Genomic DNA, 15,131 nt, shown 5'->3' with positions numbered 1-15,131 from the left:
TGTGGTTGACCGTCTCTCCGATGCTTGCGTCAGTTATCAATCGGATCGCGATGTCATGATTTCCGCTCGTCTTCGCTTAACATCCGTCTGCCTTCGCTCCAATGATTCCATTGTTTTCAGTGATGAATTGCAAGCCAAAAGCGCAGAAATTTTTGACGCTCTGCCTTTGGAAGAAGTACGAAGACCTCGATGGCTCCCGGCGTTGTTGCTGTTTGCCGAAACTGTGTATGGACTGCAGTCATTCATAAAAAAAGTAAAACTTGGTGACAGTCCTGAGGAGGAGGTGACAGCCGCCCTAATCAATCAATTACGTTCCGAAGTGCCTCGACTTTCAACCATCTGCGTTACAACTATACGCGCAGATGATTCTACTCGCGATGAGTTAGTGGCGGCTTTTCGATTGTTGGCCTTGCTCACACGAGTCTCTGGGGTTGGAATCAACTCATCCGTTATTACCGATTGCTTGCAGCCTTTCAAGAAAATGTCTGAAAAGCTGGCTGGCTGCCATCCTTTCTTAATTTTGGTTATCCGTCATCTTTTGGATAACGAATCCACACTGGTGGAAGCTATGCAAGGGGAGATTAGAAATTGGCTCTCTCCCGCACGAAACAAAGTGGCAGACATTCAGCATTTCGTCCGTCAGCTTCGCCAAGTGGCCCTTCGAGAGCCGACCTGCTTCCTTCACGCTGTCAAGCAGGAATGTGCTTTGGTTGATCCTACTCCCCCGCAATCAGTATATCATATCCGAGGAAAAATTGAGAGTAAAGATGGACCGTTGACAACTGGATCTGTCGATTCTCCTCTCGAATCCCTCGGGGAAGAGACCCAAACAATCATCAATTTCTTGCTCGGAGAACTTTCACAAGCTGTACGCATTTCATTTGAGAAACCCGACAATGAAGAATTGTCCACCGAGGTCAGAAGTTCGGCGGAGCAAGCATATTCAGGGCTGGTCATGTCCACGTTGACAGAGACCCTCGGTTCATATGTGACTGCCAAAAAGGCCTTCTTAAACGGGTTGAAACAAGAGACTTTCCCTGGTGCCTTGAAAGCCAAAGGTGGCATCTCCGCACTGATCAATGATCTGATCTGTTGTCCAGTCCTCCGACCAGATGTGTCGACGACTCCTGTCGCTGGTAGCGATCCTCTTTCTTTACAGCGACTAGCTATATCCTCTCGATCTACAACAATGGTAGTGGCCCTTTGCTCCGACGTTGTCCTAGTAGGAGACAAAAAGGACGTACCAGAAGACATTGTATCTATTCGCAGGACCGTTTTAGATGCCGTGGCCAAGGCCATACGGGACACAAGTGCTGTCTTAGATAATAATGCTCGCTATGGTCGCTTGTGGGCACTGGGGGAACTTGTCTACCGCCTTTTAATGGCGCGTCCGCACACATCCCCTCGGCAAGTAAACAATACTGGACTTCATATGGCAAAAACTATGTTGGAGAAGAATTTCGTTGGCATTTTGACGAATGCTTTAGGTGAAATCGATCTCAATTATCCTGATGTTCGAAACGTGTTAGTAACATTGCTTCGAGCATTGGAACATTTGTAGGTATTTAAATTAATAAATTAGCGGAAACGTATTCTGATGTGTAGGAAAGGTCAAAACTCTCTGTTAAATGGGGCAAGGCAAACAAAAATCAGCGCGCAGAGGTTGATCAACATCAGTCTGAAGAGGGCAATGATTCCTCCGATCCATCTCACTCAGATTCAGAGTCGGATGTGGATATGTTGGAGGATGAGCAGTCCGCCCCTGATCTCTATCGAAACTCTGCATTGGGAATGTAAGTTGTTAGTGCACTAAATCAAGTGCATCATGTTGACATATAAAAAGGATTGGAGGGGAACTAGGCGACGAAGACGAAGATGATGATATGGATGACGAAGATGAAGAGGACGATATGGTAAGCTCTTCTTGTCATGTACGTTGGCACCCTTTATTAATATTCATCAGGACATGGGAGAGGACATAACTGTGGGTAAATTGAATATTGACGAAGCGAGCTGGCCAGACTAAATCGCATAGGACGATGATGATGACACGGCAACTCAAACTTCTGAGGATGAGTCCATGGCATCAGCTTTGGAACATGATGATTGGGTGAGGTAACTTGATACAGTCAATTCGTGTTTGATGTTGACAAACTTTTCAGGCGGATGATTTGGACGATGATGCTGGGGACAGCGATGAGGATGGTGAAATGGAGCAAGAAGTCATTCTTGGTTCGGCAGACGAAGATGGCGAAGTCTGGGACGTGCGTCTGCTGGCTCTGGCATCCATGTTTGTGCTATATTAACACGTCTGCTTAGGGCGATTCTGATGGTCAAGACTCGTATGGTACAGACGATGAGGACGATTTGGAAGAAGAACGTCTACATGCTGAAGGTTCGTATAGTTGCTTGAAAAATCTTCGCTGTCACTGACGTGCAACGAAGGCATATTTGATGACGACGTAGATGATCCCGAGATGGATGATTTCGATGACGAAGAGGTGTGAGTCATCTCCATTGCTGAAGATTTGGGCTTTTGCTAAAGCGATTTCAGCTATGATGAAACTGCGTTGATGGAACCCTTCCAGGATGTAATGTCTCCCGAGGCGGCCGGCCCATGGGGTTGGAATCAAGCCGCCGGGAGGGAGACAGTCAGATCTAGTGGTTTTACACGTGCAGATGGTCAATTTATGGCAGGTAAGCTTAGGTCTGTCAGTAGGCCCGTACATCACTAATTTCACATCGAAGATGACGAACTTCTGGGCGGTCCTCTTGCAAGCAACACCCGCAACCTGACAGAGCATCCCCTTCTTGCCACTCAGGCATCGTCGTCCCGTATCCACTCTTCTCGATTATCTGACATTTTATACGCTATTGAGAACATGGGCGGAACAGACACTATCCAGATGTTGGAGAACTTCGTGGCAAATCGGCAACAGAACGGTATGGGTTCCAACCAGCTTGCTTTTTCCCGTAACCATGACGGATCAATGAGTGTTTCTATTAATGGGAGAGTGTATACTGTGGGCGGTCAGAGTCGCAGTGTCGCCTCCCCCAACGTTGCGGCGGAATTCGTCCCCATGACCACTTCACAGCGGTGGCAAGAGGAGCTAAATATGCTCCCCATGTCGCGCAACGAAGCCTCCAGCCGATTGGTCGTCCATATAGTCAATCATTTGTTGCCTGAAGCACGTCGACAAGCTGCAGAAAAGGAAGTGCTGGACAAAAAGGCCGAGGAAGACCGCAAAGCTTCTGCTATTAGCGCAGGAAAAAATAAAGAAAATGACAATGCTATAGATGAGGAGAGAGTTGGAAATGATGACCATGACTGGCAAGAAGACGACGAGGATGTAAACATGGGTATGTTGCACACAGTATGATTGAATTGTAGCACTAATACAATGTGAATCTAGATGATTCCGATCTTGATTCGCATGTGTCCGCGGATGAGGATTTGGTAACCGAAGAGGGCGGTGCAGATAGGGGTCCAAGGACACTGGTCTCTATACGTGGTCGCGAAGTTGACATCACCGATACCGGCATCGATTTGGAATTTTTGCAAGCACTCCCCGATGACATGCGAGCGGATGTAGTGGAGCAACACATGCGAGAGCAGAGGCGACATCAACGACCTGCGTCCTCCAATATCCCCGAGATAGCTTCGCAAATCAACACCGAGTTCCTCAATGCTCTGCCCCCTGACATCCGAGCCGAAGTTATCATGCAAGAGGAGATGGAGAACGCTCGCCGTGACCAGCCTCCACCACCACCCAGTATACAGACAGCTCGAACGTCCGGAAACTTCTTCACTGCCATTGCCAACGAATTGCGTGTTTTGCAACAAAATCCACTGGGGGTTGCGTCAAGTCCCGGTGTTGCGCACACAACAGGTGATGGACCTTCAACATTTAACTCGCGACATCGTGAAGCCATTCAGCTTCTGGAAAAACCAGGTATCGCAGTCCTTGTCCGTCTTCTGTTCTATCCACATGCCTTTAAAAAGTCATATCTCTTCAGAGTTTTAGTCAACCTTTGCGAGAACTCCAACACTCGTAATGATCTTCTCGATCTTTTAATCTCAGTCGTGCACGACGGCTCTGGAGATCTACCAGCGGTCGATCGTAGCTTCCAACAGATGTCCTTGCGTGGCGCTAGTGTCTCTACTCCCAAAGCAACACCCAGAAGTAAGACAGTCGATACTCCCTCGACGGTTATCCCTCCAGGGCTATTTAGCGGTCTTCAGAATGAGCATGTGCCTACGTTCATCGCTCAGCGGTGCTTTGAAGCCTTGGCTTATATTGTCAACTCAAACGCCAATGCTGCCTCATATTTCTTGACTGAGCATGAACAGACTGCTGGGTTGAGAAAGCATACATCAAAGAAAGGAAAAGGGAAGGAGAAGATTCTACCACAGACCAAGTTCCCTATTGTGGTTCTGTTAGGGCTCCTAGACCGACCTCTCCTCGCAAAGACTCCAGGTATGATGGAGACAGTGACCGCTCTTCTCTTGACTATCACCAAGCCTCTGGCGGATCGAAAATCGGAAGAGAATGAGCAAGCAGTTGCGACGGACAAGGACATAGACTCATCAGCAAAACCATCTACTACTCAAAGCTCTCAAGAAGCCTCTACAGGCCCTGAGCATGTAGTTGGAAAACAAACCTCGCCATCGATACCTCCTCCGGTGCTTAAATTGGTCGTCAATTGCCTCACTGCTGGTGAATGTACCAGTCGGACTTTCAGCCAGACGCTTGGTGCAATGCAAAACCTTGCTTGCCTTCCTGAGTCCAAAGATATAATTTTGCAAGAGCTGTGTGCCCGCTGTCAGGAACTCGGTGCGGCAGCGCACGAACAGCTACAAGAGTTAGCTGCGGCACTCAATGATGAGAATTCAGATGTGGGATCAATGACTTTGGTCAAGTTTTCTCCTCCTACTTCTACTCAAGCACAGCTTCTTCGGCTACTCAAGACCATTGACTATCTTCATCTCAATAAAGTTGACCCCGATCCGCCTGCTGATACAATGACTGCTGAAGAAGAAGCTGTCACTAAAGTTTTCCAATCCTTCGATTTCGAGGGACTGTGGGACCAACTTGGGCAGTGTTTATCAATAGTGGAGGCAAGAGGCAGCACCGAACAGCTTGCCACGGTATTGCTTCCCCTCGTAGAGGCTCTGATGGTTGTCTCCAAATATCGGACCAGATTCTCTCGTGAAATTCGCTCCCCTTCTATTGCGCCCATGACCTCCGAAGGCATCGACTTCTTTGTATCATTCACTACAGCTCATCGCAAAGTCCTCAATACAATTGTTCGCAACAATCCATCCCTTTTGAGCGGTTCTTTCTCTCTGCTGATCCGAAACCCCCGAGTTCTTGAGTTTGATAACAAGCGCACATGGTTCTTCCAGAAACTTAAGCGCAAGAAGTCGTCAGCTATTCCTTCAGGAACTCTTCATCTCAACATCCGCCGCCAGTATGTGTTTGAGGATTCATTCTTGGCTTTGCAGCGATGGAATGGCGAGGAACTTAAGTATGGCAAGCTGAGTGTCAAGTTCCGCCATGAAGATGGTGTCGATGTTGGTGGTGTAACTCGAGAGTGGTACAGTGTATTGGCTCAGCAAATCTTCGACCCAAATTTTGGTGAGCTATTACTTAGTTGTCATCATCTGGCTATGCTCATGCTTTGCCAGCTTTGTTTGAACCATGTGCTGCCGATCAGCAAACTTATCAGCCTAATAAAACATCCTGGATGTAAGTTTATATTTATATATTGATCAATCTGCCACTGATCACTGTAATCTAAAGCAATGATGTGCATCTTTCATATTTCAAGTTTGTAGGGCGAGTGATTGGGTGAGTGTTCCTGATAGAAGAATATACCGAGCAAACTGCTGACTATTATCATAGCAAAGCGGTGTATGAGTGCGTCTCAATTCCTCCTTGCTTGCCTGAAATGGTCTGCTAACTTATATATCAGTGGGCGTTTGCTCGATGCCTATTTCAATCGAGCATTCTACAAACAAATCCTTGGTCGAACTGTTGATATGCGTGATCTTGAAAGCATTGATCCAGAGTGAGTGTTGCAATTATTGATTTATAGATCAAGAGGAGCCCTTACATATTAAAACAGGTATCACAAATCACTACAGTGGATGCTGGATAACGATATCACTGGCGTCATCGATGTAGGTCCATTGAACCTTTTTTAAAATGAAGTCATTCTTACCTTGCATTACTTCTCCAGCAAGAATTTACCATCGAAGATGACCAATTTGGCGAGAAGAAAATTGTGGAACTTAAAGAAAATGGGGCAAACATACCAGTGACTGAGGAAAACAAAGAAGAATACGTGCGACTTGTTGTATCCTATCGACTGGATAATTCAATAAGGGATCAAATCAAATCATTCCTTGAAGGGTTCTATGAGTAAGTTATATCGTCCATTGTGGAAGCAAAGGCTGATTTTAATTAAGTATCATTCCCCAAGAACTCATCCAGATCTTTGAGCCTGATCAGCTAGAATGTGGGTTGACATCTGGGAGATGAAAGAGCAACACTGACAATTATTATCTAGTGCTTATTTCAGGCATAACCACAGTTGATGTAGATGAGCTTAAAAATGCTACACAGTAAGTGTCGTTTCATCAGTTTAACCTGTTTACTTCTTCTGACATACGATTACAGGCTCAATGGATGGAAAGCAACTGACCCAGAGGTCGCATGGTTCTGGCGTGCTTTGAGAAGCTTTTCACAGGAAGAACGATCCCGCTTCCTTATGTTCGTCACATCATCTTCCAGAGTTCCTCTGGGTGGATTTAGCCAGCTACAAGGCAGCTCAGGTACTCAACCTCTGCAGCTTCAAAAGGTAAGGACTTTCGGGCTAGATTTTTACAAGTGTGTGTAGCTCATCATCAACTTTACCAGCTTCATGGGAAAGAAGGCGGCTTACCTCAAGCAAGCACTTGCTTTAATTTACTTCTCCTTCCTACCTATGCTTCTTATGAGCAACTTCGAGAAAGACTTCAATTTGCTATCACAGAAACTGGAGGCTTTGGGAAAGCTTGATGTTTTATCCCTATGTTCTTTCAGTCTTTTGTTAGAGGCTTTCCTACGACTCCATACATTCTTTTTTCTTTCTGTACTTATAGATGGCATTTTATTTACAAACATAGCTCTTTTCCAACATGCATCCATGATCGAGCTTCGACAGTGGTGGAGATCTACTGAGTCTCTTATTACTTCCATAGTGCAGTCTTCTCACCTGATATTCATCCTTCCTTCCATGGGAAATGGACCTGTTACCTACTGTCAGGCTAGCGCCTTTCAAATCTAAGCGAGTGAGGCAGAAGTAGAGTCGCGAAGCCTCGAGATGAACGCCCGGGAGCGAAAGTTTCATTGGATTTTACAGACGTTTACAGGCCTTTCTTTCACGTCATCATTTTGCAGCACCACCATCGTGACCAACAATCAACCCTGTCTGATTTTTCTCATGAGCGATACTATATGACCTAGCAACAATCATCCTCAAGCTCTCTCAAATAAGAGGAGAGGATAGGTGGCAAAAAGATATGAAGTTGGCGGTTTTGGGGACCTGACCGGTCCCTCCAGGAGACAGGCGCCCCATTTTTTGCCGTGCAATTCTAAGTGCACTTGTTTAGGACAGGTGTCTGATAAGAACGAGGATTATGTTTCAACTATGTGAGTGTCTTGCTTTTGTATCGCGGGAAGTACATGTGGGTGATGGGCAAGAAGGCTGATGAGCTTAACAGAAACGTTCTCGGCCTCTGAATTCATCTGGAAATGAACTGAGTTTTATCAGGAGGTCCGGCCATGCAACTGGTCATGTGATCTTCACCGAAAGTTCGAGACGCTCGCCATGTGACCTCGCACTGGGCCTCCCAGTTCAACAACAAACCGAACTCCATCGGCCTTCCAATTACAACTTGTTGTCAGTACAACCATACCTCGCCGACCACCTTCGTCTCAGCACGCCTGGCAGCAATTTCAAATATCACAGCAGCTAGAAGTCAAGCGCTCTTATGATTGCCACCAACACATAGCTATATCATGAGCACTGCTAGTGTACACTCCCGACACATTGTGGAACTACTACAGGACCCCACCTGCCCCTGTGCACACACTTTCCAGTGAGAACAACACCAAGCATGGCGAATGCAAGGGTCCAGTGGGTTGCAAGTCATCAGCAAGCAAATACTTTCATCAGCGCTGCAATCAGGCCAACTGCAGTTTGCTCAACACTTTCGAGTTTTTACAGAATCTGTGGACTGGTGATGAAACTTTCAATTTGGACAGGATCGTTTTCTGCAGTCTGAGAAGTCATTGGAGACAAGATGATTACATTGGAAGCAGTTGTATAAGAGGTTAGCCTCTAACCCACTTGCCCTATGCCTTTGATGTCACTGATTCTCTTCCTGTTACAGTATCGCACCATTTCTGTCCCTTTTCAGTTGGCAGTTCAAAACAAGTGGTAAGTAAAAAATTGGTTATCTGCCTATACATCATCAAGCTGATGCTATACCCTCTCCAGTCAGCTTCATCAATTACTACACAAAGAACATCACTGTTGCCATATTCTGCAAGTGAAGCAAGTATGAGGTATGGCCAGAGACAGTAGAAAGAGCCAAGATCTGCAAAACTATCTTCAGTAAGTATGCTCTTCTGGCTGCTCTGGAGCCATATTGACAGTATGCATACTGACTTCTGCCAGTGCCCCATAGGGACACTGTAATAATTAATTAGTGTATGGAGCTGGACCATGATAGAGAACATAGGTTGCAAGCTCATCCTTGTCAATCTCTCTCTCTCTCCATTGCCCTCCCTCAGCACTCATCAACTCCCTATTAGCACATTTCATGCCATGACAGAATGGCTAGGGGCAAATCGTCATCCATCTTCATTGTGCAACTAGTGATTGCCACTATATCTGGCATGATATCTATTCCATGAAAATGCACTATTATCTCCCACATGTGCCTATCTGGCAAGGAGCCTTTGAAGGACTGTTTCCACTTCAATCCATCAAGGATGAGCTTGAGGACCTGTTGGCCATCAGGAGGGATAGAAGGCATAATGGAAGAGCAGACAGAATGAGAGCTGAGAAGGCCCAATGCCTCTGCTGCTACAGCTGCAAATCAGGTCTTTAACCACCAAAGTGATGGCTCTGAATGGGTTCAGTGTCAGCTGGATGACCCAACAGCTTTAGTAGCCAGGATAAACCTTTCAGAAGATGGGGCCAACATTTCTAGCAGTCTTAATGCCAAAAAAAAGGTTGATGTGTGCTATCATGGGCCAGCTTGCCAACCTTCTGCTGGTTTTCACAATAAAAAATGAGCCATCTAATGCTGTTCAGCATTATTCCAGCACCAGATGAACCAGCTGGCTCAGTCTTTATATAAATTCTTACTTCCATTTGCTATAGAGTTGGTGGTTGGCAGGACATTGGTTTATGGATTAAAACACCTAAATATCCTGAAGGTGAGTACATATGAGGTGTATACATCATGCATATCACAAAGTTCAGTCTGACATCATAAAACATACAGGTCATATAATGTACATTGACTTGGGGTTGGTATGCTGTGGCTGACCTGTGGCTTGCACTCTGACTGGAGCTTCTTATTACAAGGGTGACAATTCTCCCTGCTTCTGGTGTTTAATCACCAAAAATCAACTCAATACTATTTATCCCATTCACTCCTATGAGCTTCAAATTGCCTCTGATGAGGGAAAAATGTAGCCTCATATCTTGCTGTGCCACCTATCAGACCATCACTAGGGTTTCAAGTACAGTTTATACTGCATCATATAATTACACTGGCACCAGAATGAATGATCCAATCTGGATCTGGAGAGATTCAATCATGAGTGAGAAAAGTAAGTAGAGGTATGGGCATTCATTTCAAAATTAATTTGAAGCACAGTGCTATTCCCCATCACTCAACACCCTACTGCACTCCTGAAGCCCTGCTCCCTTGTTTCTGAGAAATGCTATTAGAGCATCTTAATGCAGGTCATCTTCACTATTTCAGTTCTCCTTGGGCCTCACCAGTGTTTCTAGTCTTCAAAGGCAATGATAAATTCTGTATGGTGTGTGATGTCTCTCAACAATGTCACAGTCCCTGACATGTATGGGAAATGTGCAAGACATCTTACATTGCACCACCTGAAAGGGAAGCTCTTTACCAAGCTGGATTGCAAGGATGCTTTCTTTCAGATGCTTATGAAGGAGGAGGATATCCCTAAGACAGCAATTACTACCCCCTTTGGTCTGTTGGAATGGGTGGGGATGCCCCAGGGTATCTGGAATGTGCCTGCTGCTCAACAGTGCTGCATCAATGAGGCATTGCAGGGGCTAACTGGAGAATGCTGTGAGGCATATGTGAATGACATTATCATTTGGGGAAAGGATGCAAGGGCTCACTACATGATAACATTGTGAGTGTTCTTTCTGCTCTTCATTAAAGTGGTCTACACTGTTCTCATGAGAAATCCAAGCTCTTTCTTGATGGGGTTGCTTTCTTATATCATATCATCCACCCCAGCCAAATCCTACCTGACCCCACCAAGATCACACACATTGAACAGTTTCCTCTCTGACAACTTCTCACCAGCTTCACTCATTCCTTGGCCTTGTCAATTATCTTTGCATTTCCATGCCCAATCTCACTGATCACACCATGGTCCTCTATGTTGCTCTTGCCTCTCACACTATGTCCTGCCCTGACAAGATCCTCACCACCACATCTTTGCAGTCAACAGGCAGGGTCCAGCTCTCTCATCCTATGGCCTATTACCATGAGCCCTCTCATCCTCTTCCTTATTATTGTATGCCTGCAGGATGCTATGTTCATGATATATTTTGTCAAAAGAATCATTGCTTCAACTGCTGTAAGCCTGGTCATCAGCACCCCCAGTGCCCTATCCACACACACCAGGCCAAGCCCAAGGTAAATCAACTTGACACTGAACTCACTGCAGGTGATACAACCTCAGTGTACCTGGCACTGAAGCTGGGTTAGTCTGTTAAGACAGTGCCATAAGGATGAGGGTTCATTTAGTGGGCAGTTGAGAAGGTCCATTAGTGTTGGATACAGTCATTGGGTCATTCTCTCTGGGCAGGCACATGTATACAATTAATGGTGTCTTGATGGACCTACATGGTACCTATGATGGTAGACAATCCTAATGGCCATTGGAGGAATCTTGATGACTTGCATAACTATGACAGTTTCCAGGCCTTATATGATGAATATATGGGTGATGACAAACTGGCCTTGTGAATCCCCTTCCTGTTTGCCCCTTCTAAGTATAATGTGTGGAAGGTGGTGGATAGGACACCAGGACATTGGGTCCTGAAGGCAAGATGGGTTTATACAAGGAAGATTGATGGGACAACAGGGAAACCAGCAGCATACAAGCCAAGATGGTTTGCCAAAGGATTTTCTCCAAAGGCTGGAATCAATTACAATGAGGTCTTCTCTGCTGTTGCCCACAAAGACTCAATCAGGGTATTCCTCTCTCTAGTCAATCATCTTGACATGGAATGTGACCAAGTGGATATCAAGGCAGCCTTCCTCAATGGTGATCTCAAGGAAATTCCATCTCTCTCTTCAAGAGGTTTCCCCCAATGCTTGGCAAAGCTTTGATGATGCTGTTATACTTCACTGCAGCCATCTCCACGGTACCCACCATTATCCCCTTGACCATGAAATCACTCATCTTTACTGTGCTGCTTGTCCTGAGTGCCTTTTCCTCTGACTAGTTGATGAGCCCAGATTCCACACAAATGATCTGGACAGTCTACATGTGTTGATCAGCAACCATATTGAATGAATTGTGCATGAAGATGCAGCCTCCCAGCATGCACCTCACTCTATTAAGACTCCTGCCTCTTCTGCCTCTTGATCCTCGGACTCTGCTCAACTTCCTCAGCTGATCAATTACTATCATGACCCCACCCACCTGCTCCCTTATTATCATTCACCAGCTGGTCGGTACATTTGTGATGTATTTCGCTGAGAGAACCATTGTTTTGACTGCCACAAGATTGGTCCCCAACACCCACAATGCCCCAGTCATACACACCATACTCAGCCTAAGAAGGTGAATCAGCTGGAGACCGAGTTAACTGCTGGTGATACCACTTCAGTGTATCTCACTCTTGCACAAACTATTCCCTCAGCTGCTGAACCTATTCAAGACACTTCATATGCTCTTTTCCACCCTCTTCTTGCTATATCCATTCCAGTCACAGCCATAACTGACACCCCATCTTCCAAAGTCGATTTCTCCAAGTGGTATGACCCCACCACCCATCTCCTGAAAAGTCTTCTAGGTTGCCAAGTCCATCAGCATCTCACAGAAAAAGGGAGGTGCTGGCTTTGCAGGAAGGTAGGGCACAAGTCACCAGAGTGTCAGAAGTGAAACGACCCTGCCACCATCAATACTGTCAAGACCTATGATGGAGATCAGCAAGCTCATGAGACAGAGGAAGCAGCAGGACTTGCTGAAGTACTGGCACTCAACATAACTGAGTCAGTCTCTCCCCTTCTCATCAAATGTCAGTTCCATGTTGATGGTCCATACTTCCTTGCCCTATTTGACACCAGCACATCTGTTACAGCTTATTACTGATTTATTTATTTATTTATTTATTTATTTATTCAGATCTTGTAGTGGAGAGAACCAAAAGAATAGAGGAAATATATATATATTTGAATCCTTTTAGGTAGTTTCCCTTTTACTCAGGAATCTCTCAATGCAAGTCTGGGAGATTATGCTCTCTAGGACCAACAATATCAGCAAACCCAGTCATGAGAACCCCTAAACCCAGCCACCCACCCAGACCAAGCCTAGTTTCCCTTTGCCCCTCCTTGTATTCCTTCCTGCTCTTCCCTTGACTACCCAACCTGCAATCCCTAGACATTGGTTGGTCTGTTGACAGTCAGGTAGCCTTAAATTGGATCACATAGAGGTCATTAACTTGAATGACAAGAGCATTGAGCAAGTAAAGCCACAAATTCACAGACAAATATATTATATAATGAACATACATTGTTTATCATGATGTCATACCTGTCTAAATTCTAAATTCTATCTTCTATATCCCAACACCTCATTCTAACACTCAAACACTCATCAATGACCTGTCCCCCCATCTTACTCAGTTATCATTGGCCCTACATCTTCACACTGTTCCATCACCTTTTTACAAAACCCTGTAGTCCTCCAATAACCATTTTCTCTCCAAAAAACCCCACCTTCTCTATTGCCAAATCCAACGAAACTGTTCTAAAGGTCCAAGGTAAATGTAGAAAAGAGACAGAGACACCCACATCTCATGCATCTGAATCCCCCATATGGCTCAAGCCTTTCAGCAAGCAGGCATGGAGGGGATGCAGAGTCAAATGAAGTCCTCTTCTTTTTCTTCTTTTTTCACTTGTCTTTCATTCCTGTGTTTTTGAGCATTGACCAAGATTGGTGTCCAAGAGGATTGAGTGGGGTGATAATGAATAGTTGGGTGACTGATCGATTTGATGTGATGCGATGTAATGTAGAAAGGATACTTCATCTGAGTCCATCTTTCGAATGAACCCCTGAGATGATGAACATGTAAGGTCCTGATCAATAAGACCTTCACTGAGTGACTGGAGGGAGCGAGGTGATAGAGGTGTGGGGCTGGTTCGGGCTGGTGAGCCTTTAGGATGTGGACTTCAAGCTGGACAAGAAGCAAACAAGATCCCAATATGCATATGCTGATTATGTCCTATCAGCAACTAAGTAGAAGGAGAGTGAAGTGTAGACTGATGCAGACTAATCAGGGTCAGTTTGGATGGCATGAAACTGACTGATGGAGAGCACTGCTTACAGAGAGAAGGCAAAGAACACTTAAGACAAGAAGTCGAAAGAGAAGAAGAGGTAGAACACAACAATGGTGAAGAGATAAAGGAGAACCATTGTGTGATACCTCTTTCTTATACTTTGCCTTTGCTCTCCAAAACCAGTCATGCCAAACTCCGATAAACCCCAGAGGTTTGTGGTGAAAAAGGGTAGAGAAAGGAACAGGAACAAAAGGACTAAGGCTCCGAAATGCGACTTGTAAAAGGCACATGCAAACACACATGAAACAAGGAATGTGGGCACAGACATGTCACACTGCGTTCGAGGGCGTTTGAGAAGTGGTGGGCATTTGAGAATGCGTCGAGAAAAGCGTTGTGGGAGTTATAGTTTGACTATGGGAAGCGAAACTAGCAAAGGTTGGATGCATATGTTTCGCTAAGTAAAAAGGAAAACTATAACTATGTACCAACACATATATATATATATATGTATATGTATATATGCATGGGAAAAGAAACAAACAGAAACCCAAGGAAGGAAAGAAAGAGGCGCCACAGGGACAGAAAGGCAGTGCCACAGATCGTGTGTGGGCACAGAACATGTCACACTGCATTCGAGGGCGTTCAAGAAGTGGTGGGCATTCGAGAATGCATCGAGAAAAGCGTTGTGGGAGTTATAGTTTGACTATGGGAAGCGAAACTAGCAAAGGTTGGATGCATATGTTTCGCTAAGTAAAAAGGAAAACTATAACTATGTACCAGCAAATATATATATATGTATATGTATATATGCATGGGAAAGGAAACAAACAGAAACCTATGGAAGAAAAGAAAGAAAGGCGCCACAGGGGCAGAAAGACAGCGCCACAGATCATGGTGAAGTCCCTTCCTGCACCTCAGTAGTAACTGCCAGTCCTATGCATGAGAATAAAATAAATAAAATGTCATGCATAGGATGGAAGCCTGCCAATGCCTGATGCCATGTTTCGGCATCAAACTGGACACAGCCCAATGCCGCGTTTTGGCAATCAAACTGGGCACAGCCTGGTGTCGCGTTTCAGCAATCACACAGCCCGGTGCCGCGCTTCGGCATCAATTCTCACCAGCCAACGTCATCCTATGCATAGGAATAAATCTTACCATATGGTGAGAACGAGTGGTGGTGAGGGCTCTGCACTTACATGTATGTACGCAAATCATCGAGATTCCTCCATTGGCCATTAGGACCGTCACCGCTGAGTACTACCCAGAGTTGCCTATGACTGCGATACAC

At 45.4% G+C, this 15,131-nt stretch overlaps 1 protein-coding gene and 2 non-coding genes; 2 read left to right on the top strand and 1 right to left on the bottom strand.

Annotated features, from left to right (window-relative positions):
• Nucleotides 1–7,205, top strand: part of CNAG_07769 (E3 ubiquitin-protein ligase HUWE1) — an 11,926-nt gene extending 4,721 nt beyond the window's left edge. The window contains exons 13-33 of the mRNA XM_012196494.1: nucleotides 1–1,557; nucleotides 1,611–1,793; nucleotides 1,844–1,913; nucleotides 1,964–1,984; nucleotides 2,036–2,110; nucleotides 2,163–2,264; nucleotides 2,320–2,395; nucleotides 2,446–2,503; nucleotides 2,555–2,697; nucleotides 2,749–3,360; nucleotides 3,414–5,639; nucleotides 5,690–5,750; nucleotides 5,805–5,852; nucleotides 5,907–5,921; nucleotides 5,977–6,072; nucleotides 6,130–6,184; nucleotides 6,244–6,425; nucleotides 6,473–6,522; nucleotides 6,574–6,628; nucleotides 6,684–6,864; nucleotides 6,924–7,205. The exon at nucleotides 1–1,557 is cut by the window's left edge and continues 976 nt beyond it. Of these exons, the coding sequence (XP_012051884.1) occupies nucleotides 1–1,557; nucleotides 1,611–1,793; nucleotides 1,844–1,913; nucleotides 1,964–1,984; nucleotides 2,036–2,110; nucleotides 2,163–2,264; nucleotides 2,320–2,395; nucleotides 2,446–2,503; nucleotides 2,555–2,697; nucleotides 2,749–3,360; nucleotides 3,414–5,639; nucleotides 5,690–5,750; nucleotides 5,805–5,852; nucleotides 5,907–5,921; nucleotides 5,977–6,072; nucleotides 6,130–6,184; nucleotides 6,244–6,425; nucleotides 6,473–6,522; nucleotides 6,574–6,628; nucleotides 6,684–6,864; nucleotides 6,924–7,064 (6,007 nt within the window). The 3' untranslated portion in view covers nucleotides 7,065–7,205.
• Nucleotides 7,206–11,251: 4,046 nt separating this feature from the next.
• On the bottom strand, nucleotides 11,252–12,998 carry CNAG_12853. The gene is made up of 2 exons (XR_001046132.1): nucleotides 12,527–12,998; nucleotides 11,252–12,475 (listed from the first exon to the last, which is right to left on the bottom strand). It is a non-coding gene; the product is annotated as a hypothetical RNA (non-coding RNA).
• A 100-nt stretch (nucleotides 12,999–13,098) lies between these two features.
• Nucleotides 13,099–13,785, top strand: CNAG_12852. XR_001046131.1 has 1 exon: nucleotides 13,099–13,785. It is a non-coding gene; the product is annotated as a hypothetical RNA (non-coding RNA).
• Nucleotides 13,786–15,131: the final 1,346 nt, after the last annotated feature.

This window comes from Cryptococcus neoformans, chromosome 9 (genome assembly GCF_000149245.1).
Source record: "Cryptococcus neoformans var. grubii H99 chromosome 9, complete sequence".
NCBI classification, from domain to species: domain Eukaryota; kingdom Fungi; phylum Basidiomycota; class Tremellomycetes; order Tremellales; family Cryptococcaceae; genus Cryptococcus; species Cryptococcus neoformans.
This window is presented reverse-complemented; position numbering and strand designations above follow the sequence as displayed.